We start from the raw sequence: 19,460 nt of genomic DNA on the forward strand, positions 1-19,460 counted from the left end.
AGCAGACAGCCTTCAAGCTTCAGCTGCAACACTAGTTCTTCCCTGGTTCTCCAGCCTGACGTTTTTTGGCCTTGAACTGCAGTATCAGCTCTTCAGTGGGTCTCCAGCTTGCCAGCCCACCATGCAGATTTGGGGCTCGCCTGCTACCATAATCATGTGAGCCAATGAATTAATATAAATGTCTCAATATATGCCTGTCCTACTGGTTGTGTTTTTCTGGAGAACCCTGGTTTATACAATGCCCAAAAGAATGAAAACCATGAGTTCACACAAAAACTTGTACAGTGTTCATAGCCTCATTATTCATAATATCCAAAACATAGAAACAACCCAAATGCCCATTAACTGATGAGTAGATACACAAATGTGGTATAGCCATAAAATGGAATACTATTCAACCATAAAAAGGAATGAAGTACACACACACATTCTCTCTCTCTCTCCCTCCCTCTCTCCCTCCCCAACATGGATGAACCTTCTACACGTTATGCTTAAAAAAGCCAGACACAAAAGGCCACATATTGTAGGATTCCAGGTCTATGAAAAATTCAGAATAGACAATTCCATAGAGACAGGAAGTAGATTAGTGTTGCTAGTAGCTATGAGGAAGAGGAATGGGGAGTGACTGCTAGTGGGTATGGTGTTTCTTTTTGGGGTGATAAAAATGTTCTGGAGTTGGGTAGTGTGATGGTTGCACAGCCTTGTGAATATACTAAAAACACTGAATTATATATTGTGGGTGAATTTTATTATATGAATTATGTACTGATTTAAAAAAGACCTATTCTCAGAGAGCTTTCACCAGGTATATTGTACTTGGCACATTAATCTAAATCTCTTGGGCTTTGTACATTTTTTATTTGCACAGTAAATACTGAGTTATTAATTCAGTTGACATGTCCTACGTACTCTAGGGAATAAAGAGATACGTCAAAACACAAATGCCAGCTTATATATTATAATAACATAACCCATATTTATGGATAGATTTGTCACTTATAAAAAATTTTACATACCTTATTTGATCCTTACTACAGTCTTGTGATTTGAGTAGAACAGAATTAATTGGTTTCTTATCTGTTTTCCAAAATCTTTTCATACCTTTTACTATGACATCTTTCTTCACAATAGCATATCTCAATAAATGCACTGTGACTAGAATGATTTATCCCCATTTTCTAGTTGAGAAAATCAAGACTCTGGGGTTGAAGGGACAGGCTCATCTTCCCACCCTGGGTGGGGGCATTTTGTTGCTGTGGAGTGGAGTCTATGCTGGGATCTTTCCATTTTTCCTCACTTGACCATGTACAAGAAAGATGATTATATGCCACAACAGAAGTTCTACCGGAGGAATTCTGAGGCTTGGAAGTGAAGGCAGTGAGTTGTGAATGGAGTTGTTGTTGTTAATTTTATTTATTTATTTATTTTGAGGGCCGGTGGGGGGGGGGGCGGGAATTAGCAGGGAAGGAGCAGAGAGAGAGAGAAAGGGAGAGAGACAGAATCCCAAGCAGGTTCTGCACTGTCAGTGTGGAGCCAGACGTGGGGCTCAAACTCATGAACCCATGAGATCATGACCTGAGCCAAAATTAAGAGTCAGAGCTCTGAGCTCAGCCCAGTCAGACTGAGCCACTCAGACACACACGAATAGAGTTTTGAAGGAGTTGGTGAAGCAGGCATTTTAAAATTAATTAATTAATTAATTAATTAATTAATTAATTTAAATAGAGAGGGGGCACAAGTGAACAAGGGTGGAGACAGAGAAGAAGAGAGAATAAAATCCACAAGGAGCAGGGAGAAGGAGAGGGAGAGGGAAAGAGAGAAGTGGGGCTTACCTGATGCAGGGCTCAAGCTTATGAACTGTGAGATCATGACCTGAGCCGAAGTCAGATGCTTATTAACTGACTGAGCCACAGGCGCCCAGAGGGCATTTTTTGTCTAATAAGAGAAGGCTTTTAATGTTTTGCTGTTGAGTTTGGTACTAGCTGAAGGCTTTTTGTAGATATTAGGTTAAGGAAGTTCCCCTTTCTTCCCATTTTAAGGTGCTGGAGACACAGGAGAAGAAGAATGCTCATCAGACACTTGTTACTTTTTGTTGGTTTTGCTAAGCTGGTGCTTTGGGAATGTAGTCTACCTAAAATGAAAAAGCCATTTGAAGGCAGAAATTGGAAAATACAGTCTCAAAGCCATTATGGTGACCAAAAGTGTTTTAGAGAAAATGATCTCAACATTGTGCTTTTCCTACTTTGATGATACCTGTTTGAATACCTTATGCCTGGGGTATAAAGGTTTTTAAAATTGTATTTCAAGAGTTCGTCAAAATTTATAGCATAAACTCTAAATATGAGTTTTGGTAGTAAGACAAACCTGAGTAGGCTTCAGTTTGGGCACATTTGGAGAGAAGTACTATGTATGGTGTTGGGCAAGGATTCAGATTTCTACTGTGTCACTTCAGGAGGGTGTAACATTTTTAGATCTTAGTTTCCTTAAATCCTAAAAACCAGGTTCTTTCAGGGAGTAACTTGCCATGAATCTGGTAGTTAATCTTGTGGTCCTGGGGTATTTGAAATGATATCCAGGTGGTGGTTGTAGTTAGAAATTGTGATAAATCTGGGGCCCCAGAGTGGCTCAGTGGGTTAAACTTCCAACTTCGGCTCAGGTTCATCTCATAGGTCATGAGTTTGAGCCCTGCATTGGGCTCTGTGCTGACAGCCCAGAGCCTGGATGGAGCCTGCTTCAGATTCTGTGTCTCCCTCTTTCTCTGTCCCTCCCCTGCTCATTCTCTCTGTCTCTCTCAAAAAATAAACATTAAAAAATTTTTTTGATAAATCAGATTACTAGAAAGCTTATCAATTACTGGGTGAACCATAAGGGAAATTTCAGCAGTATTCCTATTTTAGAAAGATTTCATAGGGAATGTCTGGAGAGTAAGCTTTTTTGTTTGCTTGTTTTTAAAATTCATGGTTGAACTCTGCCTGGTTTATATACTTTAAAATTTAATTGTGTGCTTTCACATTACAAACTGTTATACCTGTGTTGTCAGGACTTTAGGTCTCTTTGTATGCAGGCAAATAGGCATATTTTAGTGTGTCTTTCTTGACAGCTTTTTTTTTTTTAATTCATTTTGGGAGAGAAAGGAAGAGAGAGTGGTGGTGGGGGGGGGGGGGAGGGACAGAAAGAGAGGGAATGAGAGAGAATCCCAAGCAGGCTCCACATTGCCAGTGCCAAGCCCAATGTGGGGCTCGAACCCATGAACCATGAGATCATGACCTGAGCTGAAGCTAAGAGTTGGACACTCAACCAACTAAGCCATCCAGGTGCCCCAATTGCTAGAATTTCAAAACAGCATTGTATGTGTCTAGGAACAATAACTGTAGACTTTTTTTTTATCACTGTTGTGCTAATGCATGTTCAAAGTGAGACAGATGGGACATCAAGATATATAAAACCTAATTATTAAATGGTGTTTGATGTCCTATTGTGTATGTTTAGAAGTAGAAGTGGAACTAGGATGGGGCATCCCAGAGAGACAGAATAACATGGGCAAAGGCTCTTAGTCTAAAAAGAGAATGGCCTGTTTGAGTACAGATCTTCCTTGACCTACACTGGGGTTATGTCCCAATAAACCCATTGTAAGTTGAAAATATCCTAAGGCAAAAATTCATTTAATACACCAACCTACTGAACATCATAGCCTAGCCTACCCTTCCTTAAACATGCTTACAACACACACATTCACCTACGGTTGGGCAGCAGCATCTAGCACAAAGCCTGTTTTGTAACAGAATCTTGAATATCACATGTAACTGAAAACAAGTGAAAAATAGAATGTAAGCGTTTCAGTTGTTGAACCTCAAGATCACATGGCTTCTAGAAGGTGCAGCTGGCTGCCTCTGCCCAGCAGGAGAGAGTATCATACCGCACACTAGTTGCCTGGGAAAAGATTAAAATCAAAATTCGAAGTGTGGTTTCTACTCAATGTGTCTTGCTCTCGCACCGTCCTAAAGTTGAAAAATCAAAGTTGAACTGCCCTCTGTCTGGGTCAGGGACTGTCTATAATCTTAAGTAATTTGGGAGGACACAGTGGCCAGCACACAGTAGACTCTTCAGAAATAGTCACTCTACAAATCATTGAGGGAATGAACTGATGAATGAATGAATGAATGAATGCACTGGATTATAGAGTGAGTGTAGGGTTAGTTAAGAGATGTGTACACTTGGCCATGAAAATCTCTTATGCCATGTATTAAGGAGCTTTTTTTAAAAATTTTTTTTAACGTTTATTCATTTTAGACACAGAGAGAGACAGAGCATGAATGGGGGAAGGTCAGAGAGAGAGGGAGACACAGAATCTGAAACAGGCTTCAGGCTCTGAGCTGTCAGCACAGAACCCGATGCGGGGCTTGAACTCACGGACCGCGAGATCATGACCTGAGCCGAAGTCGGTCACCCAACCGACTGAACCACCCAGGCGCCCCTTAAGGAGCTTTTTTAAGTCCAGTGTACTTTGGGGAATTATAGAAAGATGTGAACAGGGGAACAAAATGACCAGATTTGTATTTTCTAAAACTTGGGTAATTTTATTGCCTAATAAATTATCCTTCCATAACCCCTTTATGAGGCAAATACAAGGTCAAATAGTTCAGTCTGTGATTCAGTAGTTTTATCACTACATCATTTACTCTCTGGGCTGTGTCTTCACCTGTAAGGGAGGCAGGTAGACTTGGGAATTTTTCTGTCCCTTCCTCTTTGGAACATCTGTGATTTTAATTAAGGGGACAGGCAACACTACTACTGATGGGACTTCAGACCTGAACCCTTTCTGTTGGGTTCCACCTCCTGGCTCTGGAGGCATCTCTCTGGGCTGTCATAGAGTTTAGATGACTAAGGTGCTTTGTGGATGCCCAGATGTTCCTGGGATGCTTCCAGTTTTGTGGGTGATGGTAACATCTGTGTGTTCTTTCTTTGTTGTCTGGGTCATGATCTCATGGGTATAACCACCATTTGTATTTATTTGGTCACTTTGATCTCTGGGGCAGTGAGGTAAAAGCTCCTATTACATTTTTATAACTGTAAGTAGAATAAATGCTGCATTTACTTGGTAATTAGGGAAACCTTACTCTTTGGAGGTGATTAGGGGAAAAGGATTTAACAATTCCTTGAGATCTTAATGATATATTTTTAAATTTAGGTCTCAAGGAGAAGATGTGGTTTTAGGATTTTTTAAAGGAATTTAGGAATTTTTTTTTTTTTTACTTGAATTCAGTGGGGTCTTTCTTATCAGAATGTCACCTTTGGCAAATTTCTTCTGTTAATATGTAAAGAATAGTGCAACAGGTGGAAAGGGTCACTGAATAGTGGGTGGGGGTGAGTTAAAAGAAGAGAAATCCTACAGATGATGGCTGGTTGGATGATAAAGATGTGGGATTATGTGTTGATATATTCCCTGTGGTGGTCTGTAAATTTGTGTGGGAGACATTTGTTCTCATTTCCTGTTTCATCACACCCTGCCACCTGCTGTGTAGCTATACAAAGTAACAGTACTTTTCAAGATTGCTGTTTAGGAAATGTGTTTTATGCGTCAGGAAGCCAATTTTGTTGTTGTTCACAGAAGGCTGATCCAGGAAATGTCTGTCAAGGCTCTAAATTTGAAAGGTGTGTGTGGTCAAGTTAGGGAATGAGTTACCTTGGAATTGTGTGTGCATAGATGTTTTGTCCACAGTGGGTGGAGGAAAATGCTTTACAGTGTGTTTTGTAGCTATTATCCTGTGGGATTTCTCACTTAAAAATTGAAACTGTATCCAGATACAGCTGTAATTTAAAATAATAATAAGGATAATACAGTCTGTATTTTTCTCTTTGTGGACACTGGGATGACAGAACAACTGTGTTGCTGTTTGAGGTAAACAGAGAGACTCTGTAAATCCATCTTCGTGATTCGGATTTGGTATTTATAAATTCACCTACTTGCTAAACGCTATTTGTAATCCCCAAATCAATATTCATGACACTTTTGTGGTTATTTGGGGCCATGGGCAGAGCAGTGAAAAAGTAGGGGTCCCCTGGCAGGCTCCTTCTCAGCTGAGGTTCAAGTGGTGCTCTGCCTTCTTTCTTTAGCTCTCATACTGTAAACAAGAGTCCTTTTTTAATTTTTATTTATTTTTTGATGGGGAGAGACAGCACAGGAGCGGGGGGGGGGGGGCAGAGGGAGAGAGAGAGAGACAGAGAGAATCCTAAGCAGGCTCCACAAAGCCCGATGTAGGTCTCAGTCTCATGACACTGACATCATGACCTGAGCCGAAATCGAGTTGAATGCTCAGCTGCCCACCCAAGTGCCCCAGGAGTCCTTTTCATGGTCTGTTTAATGCCATGTTTTGTGCTTTTTGTTGGTGATTTTGCTACCTTTAGGTAGCATTTTAATGATCCTCAAGTGTCTGTTGTTCTTTTTTTTTTTTTAACGTTTATTTATTTTTTTGAAGGAGAGAGAGACAGAATGTGAGCAGGGGAGGGGCACAGAGAGAGGAAGACAGAATCTGAAGCAGGCTCCAGGCTCTGAGCTTTCAGCACAGAGCCCGACGCAGGGCTTGAACCCACAAGCCATGAGATCATGACCTAAGCCCAAGTCAGGTGCCCAACTGACTGAGCCACCCAGGCGCCCCCAAGTGTCTGTTTTCTTAAGTGGAAGAAGGCTTTGATGTGCTTTTAGGGAGAAAATACTTGTGTTAGATAAACTTTGTTCAGGCACTAACTTTATAAATTTATAAGTTGTTGGCCATGAGTTCAATGTTAGTGAATCAACAATGTATAATAAATAAGGTGTCCTAGAACAGAAACATACATAAAATGAGGTAACGTATTGATCTGTTGGTGAAATGTTGTGACTAGAGGCTTGTAAGAACCTAGTCTTGTATGTCTCCTAGGAGCAAAGCATCAGCATTCACAACTACTTCATAGAACATACTTACCAGGAATAATGAGAATTCAGTCTATTTGGAGTAAGAGCTTATTGGTCTTACTCACAGGTCACATGTCTAGGTGAACATGGGGAATTTCTGTGCATTTGAAAAGATAAAGTAAAAATCTCTTGAGAATTAAAGGAACTGTTTAATTTGGAGCTAAGAACAAATGCTAGTGCAAAGGTAAAATTTGACTTTCTGAGTTCTTTATTTAAAGTTTGGCCTTCTGAAGTCTGTTATTTGGGGGGCACCATCTGTGATCACATGACCGTGGTGAGCGTCTGACTTTTGATAAAATCTTACGACACATTCCAGAGATTGGGAGACTTGGGGACATTTATTTGAAGTGGTCCTTACAAGGTCTGCAGACAGCTCTTGGACTGTCTCAGACTCTGGGACTTGATCGTGGCTGACTGTGTGTATGTGTTGGCTTCATTAGAGTGTCTGAGGTGACAGCCAGGGAGCCACACATTCCACTGGTTTTCAGACACTATTTCTTTTACTGAGACCCTTCTTTATGGGGTATGGTCCTTCCAGAGCAACTGCCTGACTTGAATCTAGGAAACGGTGGGAGAGAATTTTCCCACATTACTAGCATTACAGAGCTGTGAGAGAATGGACTTGGATGTGGTGAATTGGATGACTTTTGGGTAGAGCTGGTTAGAGGACAGAGTCAGCTGGATATCATTGTAGCATCATTGCTACGTGGGGTTTTTCTTTTAATAGCACTAAAACTGAAGTTTTGTTTTTTATTTTTTTTAAATGTTTATTTTTGAGAAAGAGGAACAGAACATGAGTGGGGGAGGGGCAGAGAGAGAAGGAGACACAGAATCCGAAGCAGGCTCCAGGCTCGGAGCTGTCAGCACAGAGCCTGACATGGGGCTCGAACTCATGAACCATGAGATCGTGACCTGAGCCGAAGTCGGACACTCAACCGACTGAGCCATGCAGGTGCCCCTGAAATTTTGTTTTTTTAAATTCACCTGCAACCTTCAGTGTCCTTCCTCTTTGTTTTATTTCATTTATTATTGTTTGAAGAGTACTCTTTAAACCAGTCTTTGAGATTGTATATACATGGGAACTTAAAAAGAAAGGATTAGGTAGAGTGAGACTAAAAATGCCATTTGTGTAGTTTCATCTAGAAGATTCTCTCTGGCCATATGCTAAAGGAACCTAAAGGAGATAGACTCGTTTTTATATGAATCAGATAATCTAGGAGTTAGTGCCTAACTTTTGCAAGAGTTGGATACAACCCAAATGTTCAGCAATGATTTGCTTTGTAAATTATTTTCCATAAAAATTGTTAAATGTAAGGCAGCTTCCAAAATCTGTTTGAAATGGTACTTATTATGTACTGAATGTTTGTATCCCTGCAAATTCATAGGTTGAAGCCCTAACCCCCAATGTGATGATATTTGGAGGTGGGGCCTTTGGGAGGTAATTCGGTTTAGATGAGGTCATGAGGGTGGGGCCCTCATAGTAGAATTATGCCCTTATAAGAAGAGGAAGAGAGACTAGAGTTCTTTGTTCCTTTCTTTTACATTGAGGAAACTGAGTAGGTAGCCTTCTGCAGCCAGAAGAGGGTCCTCACCAGGAACTGAATCTGCTGTCACCTTGATCTTGAAATTTCCCAACCTCCAGAACTGTGAGAAGTAACCGTCTGTTGTTTTGTTTTAACAAAACAATACTTTGGGATTTCGTTATTACAGCCTGAACTCAGACAATACTGCATGTGCTAGGATAATATATTTTAACTTTATCCTTGGTTCTTGGTATAGAGCTTCAAAAACTCTGAATTTCCTGAATGAAGTGTTTTGTTACGTTGATGGAGTGACTTATGGTTGTCTTTAGATAGCTTCAGGATGTGGCGGGGGGGGGGGGGGGGGGGGGTGGGGGTGGTGCTGGTCACCAGAAAGACCAACAATATGATTAGAGGCTTGGAGCTTTGGGCCAGCTTGACCTCCAGGAAGGGCGTAGGGACTGGACATTGAGCTCAGTCATGTGGCCAGTGATTTAATGAGTCATGCCTATATAATGAAACCCCAATAAAAACTCTGGTTGCTGAGGCTTATTGGAGTGTCCTGGTTAATAAACTGATTATATTGAAAGGGTGACAGTCCTGGATTCAGTGAGGAGAGTGCACAGAAGCACAGCATTTTCCCCACCCCTATCTCCCTCTATATGAGTTTCTGTTCAGCTGTTTCTGACCTGTAACAGGTATGTGAGTCATTCTAGTGAATTATCAAATCTGAAGAGGGTGGGGAGACTCTTGAATGTCTTGTCTGTTGGTCAGAAGTATGGGTGGTCTGGGGACTCCGGAAGTACAGCTGGCATCTGAAGCAATGGCAGTCTTGGGGAGGACTGAGCCTTAAATCTGTGGAGTTCAGTACTAACTCCAGGTGGTTAATGTCAGAATTGTATTGTAGTACATCCAGTTGAGGGTCAAAGTGGAATATTGAATTTATGTTTATCACAGTGGAAGGCTCACTATTAGCTCATATAGTTGATAGTACTTTATGTTGATGAATCTTTTAATTTTTACCAATCAGATGTGTGCAAAATGGTATTGTGGTTTTATTTTTTATTTCCCAGATTTAAAAGCCTGAGCATGTTTTGTTTATTGGCTGTAAATGTTTGTCTACTCCTTATACTTTTAACTGGCTTTAGTTTCGTGCTTGGCTAGGGTTTCTAGTATGATGTTAAGGAGTTAGGCATCTTTGTTTTGTATTTTCATGGAATTCACCTTGCCATTGAGTGTGATGTTGCAAAAGGAAACTTACTCCTTTTAAATTCAAACACAACCTTAATCTCTCTTAAATTTAAAAGAATCCTGCTGAAATAATTTGTCCATGGGTTATATTTTCTTGGCTAATGGAAAATATTTTCCAAGAATAGATTATTAAAATTGTAGATCTGTTTGAGCAAGAATGAAAGAGTGTTAAAATTAGGCAGCGAACTCTCAGATTATCTCAGAGTCATACCCAGTATTTGAGTCTCTTCACAGGCATGGGCTCCAAGTGGCTCTTGGCCCTATAGTCTTTCAACTTTCTTGATCAAGAACACTAGTAGTACAGTATTTCTTGGCATATATCCATAATACATGTATATTAACTAATTTACAAATGCTACACATATATGCTATAGTAATTATGTACATTACAGGTATAGTAAATGGAAAGTTTTGAAGGATAAGATCAAACAAATGTAAATACAGTTTCTAATATTTTCTTCTCACACATCCCAGTGGACCATCTTGTTGGCTCATTTTGGATAGCAGTGATCTGGCCTCCCTTGTCCTTCCCCCAGAGACGGGGAATTTGCAACTTCTAGAGTTAGCTTGCTTCAGGTGTGGTGTTAATTTGTGTAGTACAGTGATTGGAATGAACAAGCATTTGGTCAAGGAAATTCTCATATCCTTGGAGAGTTTTTAAAATTTCCATTTCCTTTAAATCAAATCTTCAGATTCTGGGTGCTTGAAATGTTTTGGCTTGTAACTCTCAGCTGCCTCCTGTGTGGAGAGGAAAGGTAGGAGATAGGTGTACAATCACAGTTTCTTAATCTCTTGGCACACTGGGACGTATGAAATCAGGGGATTCGACATCATGTTGTTTGGCCAGTTTCTATAAATGCTTCTGCAGCTGTCATAAGCCATGTATCACAAAACCTCATTCTGTCATTTTATCAGATCATACAGTTATTATAAAGAGAGAACTTTTTCCCCTTGGCAAGTTCTTTCCAACAGTGAATCTATAATATACATATGTCTCCACGATGGTTTAAAAAAAAAAAAGATGGATGTGAGGAATCCATTCACCATTTGAGAGGCTATTTGCTTTCTAAGCTTTTTTTGTGATTATGAGACACACCTCATGTTAATGCCTTCAGTTCCATTTCATTTGCCTTTATCTCTGAGTAGGGAAGGATATTTTGTTTCACTGAGCTTTGCCATTTTTATTTTTTAGCAGTAAGGGCCAAAAGAATGCTGTCATGGAGATTTTGATGAAAAATGAGAAACATGAGGGCAAACACTGCAGTACTTCTCTTTTGTTCCATCACATGTCCAATGTCTATTTTACTACAAGGATTTTTAATTTAATTTAATTTAATTTAATTTGAGAGAGCGAGCAAGCAAGCGATCAGGGGAGAGGGACAGAGGAGAGAGAGAGAATCTTAAGCAGGCTCCACGCAAAGGGCAGAGCCCAATGTGGGGCTCAGTCTCATAACTGCGAGATCAAGAGTTGTACACTTAACTGACTGAGCCACCCAGGGGCCCTGGTGACCATTAATCTGTTCGTCATCCTTTGGCATTTCTGTCCACCACTCTAGGAAAACAGTGGAACCAAGCTGGGGCTTGGGGTAGTAAGGTCGGAGGGGTTAAACTACTTTTCTCTCTTCTCTTGTTCTGTGATGACTGAGAACCAGCCTCCGTGCATCGGCATCTCCTTGCTTCAGGACCATTGTAGACCTTGAGGATGAGACACTGTACTTGTCTCACACTTTGTCTAAGACCACATCAGAGCAAAATCAGTCTACTTGTTTTCCTCAATTTTCTGCTATCTCAGTCACCAGTTCATTATGTGAATGTACTCTCTAATGTTACAGTTTTGATCCCTGGTTTTTGAAGCTTTGATATAATTTTTAACAGAAAATCACTTGGCATTCAAAACATCAAAGCGCATGCAAAAAATGAAAAATTCATTTTTCTCTTACAGACCCCCATATGTCCCTCCCCACCATCTAATGCTTGTAAATATTTAAACGCAGAAAAATATTTTAACTTTATGTCTAACTAATTAAAGAAGGTCCTGTTGATTTTAATTATTACCTAGTGATTGACCTTTTCGTTACAGTCTCTTGAAGTAGCTTGAAAAGCCAAGGATGTGCTTCATGAGTTCATGAGTTTTGGAAATTGGTGTAATAAAGAGGTACTCTGGAGAACAGCGAGGATTGCTTCTTTCTAATTTAAAGGGAACAGAAGAAAGGACCTAAAAATGCAAACAGGTACACTTGCTGAAAGGCTTGGGGGAACTGGAGCTTTCTTTGAAGTACCTGACAGAATAATTCCATAGCAATTTTTTCTTTAAACACTGTGATCCCAGGGGCGCCTGGGTGGCTCAGTCGGTTAAGCGCCGACTCTTGATATTGGCTCAGACGGCTTCCTGAGTTTGAGACCTGCATTGGGCTCTATGCTGACAGTGCGGAGCCTGCTTGGGATTGTATCTCTCTCCCTCTCTCTCTGCCCCTCCCTGCTCACACTCTCTCTCTCAAAATAGATAAATAAAAGCTTAAAAAATTTTATAAACAGTGGATCCCAGAAGTAACCTTACTGAGTTGTTTTGAACAGGGAGACTTACAGTTGTGGGGCATTGCTGAGTGTTCGCAAGAATAACTTTTCCCATACCCTCTTCTGGGTTTCCATCCAGTTGTTCTTTGACCTGTCGCTTGTGTTGACTAGCTCTTAACCAGTTTTCTGTCTCATCTCTTGGGAGTTTACTTATTTGGAGCAATAAAGTTGTATTTTGTTTTTTGTTTGCTTGCTTGTGTGTGTTTGCATATTTAATGTACTTTTTTCCTTGATACTTTAGATGTGGATTGAAATTATGAAAGATATTGGTTCAAAAAGGTTATTCTTAACAGAAACTTTATCATATTTGTTATTTTTGACTAGTTATAGATCCTGTGAATTTCTGCATCTGGAGATAAGGAGTTAACTGGAAAGATATGTATCACATTGGAATGTTAATTGCTTTTTTAAATGCATTTAGGTCTAAAAATTCAAGTAATGAGATAAGATCCTCAAATCCCCAAAGCTGGAATCAAGGTGATAAAACTAAACCTGTAATAGAAGGAACAGTTTTAAACTCATTTTTATATTACAGTTAAAGGCAACATTGTGAGATTAAGGGGATCATGACATACAGTTAATATAAGAAGCTTTAGTGACATACAAGGGATATTGAAAAAGGAGAAATGAGTAAAAATTTTAATCTGTGCCTCCTTCTGTGCGAAGGAGAGTCTTCCAATTTTAGATAACTGGTCTGATTATTTTTAGAATTATCTCTAGATCAAAGAAAGGCAGTTTTCTATAACTTGATAGAACTATTGCCTAGGAATGTTCGACTCCCATTTATTTGCTCCAATTTTCTGCTTACCAAGCAACCTATTGATCTTAAATTTTTGGTCTTCTGTGAGGACTTGCCCTGTGCAGATACCTGCTTTTATTATTTCAACAACAATAACAAAAAAATCAACCTTCCCCAAACTGCTTTGTTTAAAAACAAACATGCAGTTGTTTATGGTATAATCAGTTTGGTTGAGTTTGGTTAGCACAAGTCAGCTCCCAAGAGACTAATCATTTGATGGACTGATAAGAATTAAATTTCTGAATTTCTAAAGCTGATGATCAGATGATTTCATTTGAAATAACCAGTGTTACAGTCTTGATAATAGATTCCATGGAATTCTGTTGAATACAAATATAAATTTTTGTTTATTACTGTAGTCCTCTTATAATGAAGGGATATCTTATTGAATAATAATAGTGCCATGGAAATATAAAAAAGAGTTTTTATTTTTCTGGCTATTTTTTCCACAGGTGATATTTAAGATACCAACATAGTTTCTGTAGCTTCTTGGCTGGATCCTTTATCTTTGGTTACCCATTTCTGAGAGCACTAGGTTGAACAGTGAGGAAATATACATGGGCAAAATCTGGAGGTGTGGACACTTGTTTTAGCTGTAGGTCCTGAGGAGGTTAAATTCCTGAATTTATGTGGCTTATTCCTGGAGTCCTCAGAGAATCTGCCCCACCTTCCTCCATCTCCAGTTGTTTGCTCTGGACCTTCCTGTAGAAGCTAAGGCTTCCCTGTTCCCTTCTCACATTCTCAGACTGCAGCCTTGGGGGTCAGAAGTGTTGCGAGTACCCTCAACTATACTAATAGTCACTGGGTTGAGTAGTGCCTTCTGGGAGCCAGAGATTTTGTTTCTTTCTGTTTTCCCCAGACCCAGGAGCTAGTATGCTAACTTGATTCTAATGTTTTTGATACTATGTTAATAGGGAAATATATGTTGTTTAGACAATTTTATTAGTGTTATTTATGTTAGATTGGTAATATTTTATTTTTTAGTTTTTTTTTTAAATCAATACAGTCTTTATTTGGACTTTAAAAACAGGCCATAAGACAACTTTTTGGCAGTCCATTGTTCTAAGATTTTAATACTTTTGAATGAAAAATGCCTTGAAAGGCTATAACAAAGTTCATTTGGCTTCTAAAACAAGTCTTTAAGTGAAATTAGTAATGCTGTTTTTTTTAATTAGTAGACTTTTATTTTGTTTTTTTAAAATTTATATCCAAGTTAGTTAGCATATAGTGCAACAATGATTTCAGCAGTAGATTCCTTAATGCCCCTTACCCATTTAGCTCATCTCCCCCCCCACAACCCCTCCAGTAACTCTCTGTTCTCCATATTTATGAATCTCTTATGTTTTGCCCCCTCCCTGTTTTTATATATTTGCTTCCCTTCCCTTGTGTTCATCTGTTCTGTGTCTTAAAGTCCTCGTATGAGTAAAGTCATATATTTGTCTTTCTCTGACTAATTTCGCTTAGCATAATACCCTCTAGTTCCATCCACGTAGTGGCAAATGGCCAGATTTCATTCTTTTTGATTGCCAGGTAATACTCCATTGTGTATATACACCGCATCTTCTTTATCCATTCATCCGTTGATGGACACTTGGGCTCTTTCCATACTTTGGCTATTGTTGATAGTGCTGCTATAAACATTGGGGTGCATGTGTCCCTTCAAAACAGCATACCTGTATTCCTTGGATAAATACCTAACAGTGCAATTGCTGGGTCATAGGGTAGTTCTATTTTTAATTTTTTGAGGAACCTCCATACTGTTTTCCAGAGTGACTGAACCAGCTTGCATTCCCACCAGCAGTGCAAAAGAGATCCTCTTTCTCCGCATCCTTGCCAACATCTGTTGTTGCCTAAGTTGTTAATGTTAGCCATTCTGACAAGGGTGGGGTGGTATCTCCTTGTGGTTTTGATTTGTATTTCCCTGATAATGAGTGATGTTGAGCATTTTTTCACGTGTTGGTTAGCCATCTGGATGTCTTCTTTGGAGAAGTGTCTATTCATGAGTGGACTTTATTTTTTTTTTTTCAATATATGAAATTTATTGTCAAATTGGTTTCCATACAACACCCAGTGCTCATCCCAAAAGGTGCCCCCCTCAATACCCATCACCCACCCTCCCTGCCCTCCCACCCCCATCAACCCTCAGTTTGTTCTCAGTTTTTAAGAGTCTCTTATGCTTTGGCTCTCTCAGTGGACTTTATTTTTAAGGCTGGTTTGGATGAATAGCAAAGTCAAGCTGCTACAGAGATGTCCCATGTACTCCCTCTCCCCATCTATAAACACAGCTTCTCTCATGGCCAACATCCTCCACCAGTGTGGTACATCTGTTACAACTGATGAAACAACATTGACTATGTCAGTATCCCCCAAAGTGCTTAGTTTACATTGGGGTTCTCTCGGTGCTATAAATTCTGTAGGTTTGGACAATGTTTAATGAAAATTAACCTCCATTACAGTATCATACAAAAAAGTGATACTGCCCTAAAAATCCTCTGTTCTCCACCTGTTCATCCACAATCTTCTCACAAATTCCTGGCAACCACTGATCTTTTTATTATCACCATAGTTTTTTCTTTTCCAGAATGTCATAAAGTTGGAGGCATACAATCTGTACCCTTTTCAGATTGGCTTATTTCATTGAGTAGCATGCATTTAAGATTCCTATGTGTCTTTTCATGATTTGGTAGCTCATTTGTTTTTATCCCTGAATGATATTCCATTGTATGGATGTACCACAGTGTATTTATCAGTTCACTTGTTGAAGGACATCTTGGTTGTTTCCGGGTTTTGGTAATTATGAATAAAGCTGCTATAAACCCATGTGCAGGTTTTTGTGTGGATTTAAGTTTTCACCCCATTTGGTTAAATACCAAGGAGCACCATTGCTGGATTGTATGGTTAACAGTATGTTTGATTTTGTAAGAAGTTACCAGACTGTCTTTCAAGTGACTATCCCATTTTGCGTTCCCACCAACAATGAATAAGAGTAGTAATACCTTTTAATCCTAAAGAGACTGATATGCTAAATGTATTTTTGATGACTTCCTTGCTAGGATATCATTTTGGCAAAGGACTGTGAAGTTTGAAGGGTCAGGGTAAGAGGGTTGACTGTGGTATGTGACACACATGTGCGTGCATGTGTCATATCCAGAAGTAATGGAGTATGTTTTCCCCAGAAAAGTGCAACATCCTTCTTTTACAGATTGCCACAGCTCGTCCAGAAATTATCTTATGTTTTGGAGTCATTGTTGGAAATAGAATCATGCTGTTAGTGTGATTATAGCACTAATGTTCTTTCATTATAATAGTACTGATGATGAAAATATCTGTGGCATTTTAGGCATATGACTGGACCCCCAAAAGGTGTTTATTCTGGTTTGTTACTGTTTACTAGGGTGTATTATGATCTCGCCAACTGTATCCTAGCGCTGGGAGTTGAAGTGAAAACTATGACTTTGGACAGTGCTCTTTAAAGTCAGGATAGTTTCCTGGTTCCCTCAGCTCAAGCCTTGATGTGGACAGAATCATCATTTGTCTTGTTAATGGTACAAATGGGGCGAGGGTTCTCTGGCCTTGGATAGCACAGCTCCTGCAAAGTTAGCTAAATGCTCACATTTCTGCAGTCTCTGCTTCTGACTTCGAGTATGTTTGCTCTTCACTTGTATGGTGAGGGGACTTTGAAGGAAGCAAAGAAAGGCAACAGTTTTTTGAATTGGTACAAGACAAATAAGAGAAAAAAAAAAAAAAGATTTCCCCCTCCATGTTATTATTACCATAAAGAGTATGTTCCATACTGTTGCTCTATAATGATTCTATACTGATGCTTTTTAATTATATTTGCATTGATGGTTACTGATCTGCCTTTAAAGTCGACTTTCCTTTTTAAAGTAGGAATAAAATGAGAAGAGGGGGAAAAGTCTCAAGCAGGGCCTTCTTCCACCCGGGTGCCGTATAGCTACTCCACGGGAATAGTACAAATCACACCTGCATGAGTGGCTGGCCTACCAGCTGTATGTTACCTGACTTGTCCTGGGATCTTCTGGGACTGAAACTTTGGTGTGGGTACTGCTCTGTTGAATATTGGACTGTTCTCATACAGAATCCCCTTGGAACTATCATCATGCTTCTTCTGAGTCATAACATGAAATTTGCCATATGGCAAATTTGCCATTTGCCATTTGTGTAAAAGACAACCCTAATATCAGGCTATTTCTCATTTTCCCTTCGAGAAGATTTTTAAAACAGGCTTATGCCAACTTGAATATATAAACATTTTAGGAATGTAGGTGAAATAATCATTTAAAATATTTTATTTATTAACTTACATGTTATAAGTAACATATATAAAAAATTAGGATTGTTTCCCATATTCTTATATCTTCTGGAGCCATTTTATCCCAATTCTTTGAATATGTCTTTGACATCAGTGATCGTTATAGTCTCATTTTAGCCATCAATCAGTACAGTTTCCCAGATCATATTATATTCATTTCCATGAATAAATTATTTATGACAGTATACTTTATTTTTTTTATTTATTTTTTTAAAGTTTATTTATTTTTGACAGAGATAGAGTGTAAGCATGAGTGGTGGAGGGGCAGAGAGAGAGAGGGACACACAGAATCCAAAGCAGGCTCCAGGCTCCAGGCTCCAAGCTGTTAGCACAGAGCCTGACGCAGGGCTCAAACTCACAAACCGTGAGATCATGACTTGGGCTGAAGTTGGGCGCTCAACCGACTGAGCCACCCAGGTGCCCCGCCCCGATAGTATACTTTAAAAATTTGTGAAAGAGTGCTATCATTGGAAATTTTAAACCATATATACTGATCCATGTTATATTAGCATGCATTTTCCCATTTCTCCTTTTGGTTTATATTTTGGATCTTCACGATATAACCACTTATTCTCCCCCCTAATAAACTATTTAAAAAGCTTGTTATTTACAGTAAAGCCATACCTCCCAGGGATAATTACATAAATCTGGTTTAATCTCTTTGCCTCTTAAAAAGCAAACAAAATAAAAATCTTCTATTATGAGTCCTACATAAGCTTCCAAAACTTGTATTATTTGAGGTCATTTCAAGCTAATTTGATTTCCCCACAGTAATATGTGGTCTAAAATGCAATAACTGGGAAGCTTTGTAAGAACTAGAATACAAAGTAGTTCTTTCCTTTCTGAAAGGGAAATTTAAGGGAGAAATTCTTTTATTATATTAAGGCATATGGGGTATGTAGAACTAGTCTCTGTCCTTATCTGTACATGTATTCATAGAAATTCTCTGTGGTTTCCTTACAATGCTCCCTTCTTTTATTCTGGCATTAAGAATGGAAATGCCAGGCATTTTACTCATCAATATTCTAAAAACTCATATAGTAAGATTTCAGGAGAAGTACTGAAAGAAAATGCAGTTGAGAGTACATATTTTATTGATCTATTGTGTCAAAACCACCCACTCGTATCTTATCAGTTACTCAGAAAAATCTACATTTGTTCATAACTGGTTTTTAAAAGTTTATAAAATCAGTCTGCCCTGTTTATGTCTTTGCTGAAACTTAGTACATCCTTCTTTGCGTTGCATTTTGACTTGTGGTCCCACTAGATGGTAAACTTTTTGACAGCAGAGAACACATTCATCTTTATATACTCCATTACTTCTGGCATTTAGGATGTGCTTAGTAATTAAATTAGAAAGTAGATGCCCCTAAAAGTTTATAAACTTGATTTATAAATTCTAGAGAAAACTGGTGCTCTTTGGTTCACCTTCATGCTCTCCCTTTGCTGTTGTTTTTACCACTTAGCCCCTTCCCATTTTCATTTTCCTTTCATTTTTCATTATTATATATAATTAATACTATTATATTATTATTAACATTAATTTAGGTTCTCCCTGGACATTTAAGAACTCGGAGTGTTTGACTTTTAGCACATGTCCACTTAATCTGGCCTTTTATGAGACCTCTAAGAGGGTTGAAAACAGTACCGAGTATAAGCAGGCAAATAAAGTAACTCCTGTCTCTCCACTTAAAACTATATAGACAGGCCTGTTTTATGCTAAATCACACACCTATGTTATATGGACTTGAACTTTTACTGCTGTGGAATGAAGGAAAATGGGGAAAAATCTAGAGAAGGCTTCCTTGACTTATCAGCATGGAATCACTGTGCAACAATGTGCTACATGACTGCCTTGCGAGTCTAATCCGCCTACACGCGTGAATCAATGGGGTCTTTGTTCTTGGCTTGCGGAAGAAGGCAGGAGCCAAGTAGTGGTGGGAGTTCAGTTTAGTTCCAGTGTTTTATAGATTGGGCTAATTTGCAAAGGGATCCAGACATTTGCTTTTTCAAGTGAGAGAAGCAAGAGCA

The 19,460-nt window shown here is 39.1% G+C and overlaps 1 protein-coding gene across 2 annotated transcripts in view; it reads left to right on the forward strand.

Moving 5' to 3' along the window:
• The window catches only part of LAMC1 (laminin subunit gamma 1), a 127,376-nt gene that overhangs the window by 44,773 nt on the left and 63,143 nt on the right, over window positions 1–19,460 (forward strand). The window contains exon 1 of one of the 2 annotated variants that reach the window (XM_053209460.1): window positions 11,930–11,954. The exons of the other annotated variant lie outside the window; for it this stretch is intronic. Within the exon in view, the coding sequence (XP_053065435.1) occupies window positions 11,945–11,954 (10 nt within the window). The 5' untranslated portion in view covers window positions 11,930–11,944. Of the gene's footprint in view, window positions 1–11,929; window positions 11,955–19,460 lie in introns of those variants that run through there. 2 annotated transcript variants of the gene reach the window in all.

The sequence above is a fragment of the Acinonyx jubatus genome, chromosome E4 (genome assembly GCF_027475565.1).
Source record: "Acinonyx jubatus isolate Ajub_Pintada_27869175 chromosome E4, VMU_Ajub_asm_v1.0, whole genome shotgun sequence".
Classification (NCBI taxonomy): domain Eukaryota; kingdom Metazoa; phylum Chordata; class Mammalia; order Carnivora; family Felidae; genus Acinonyx; species Acinonyx jubatus.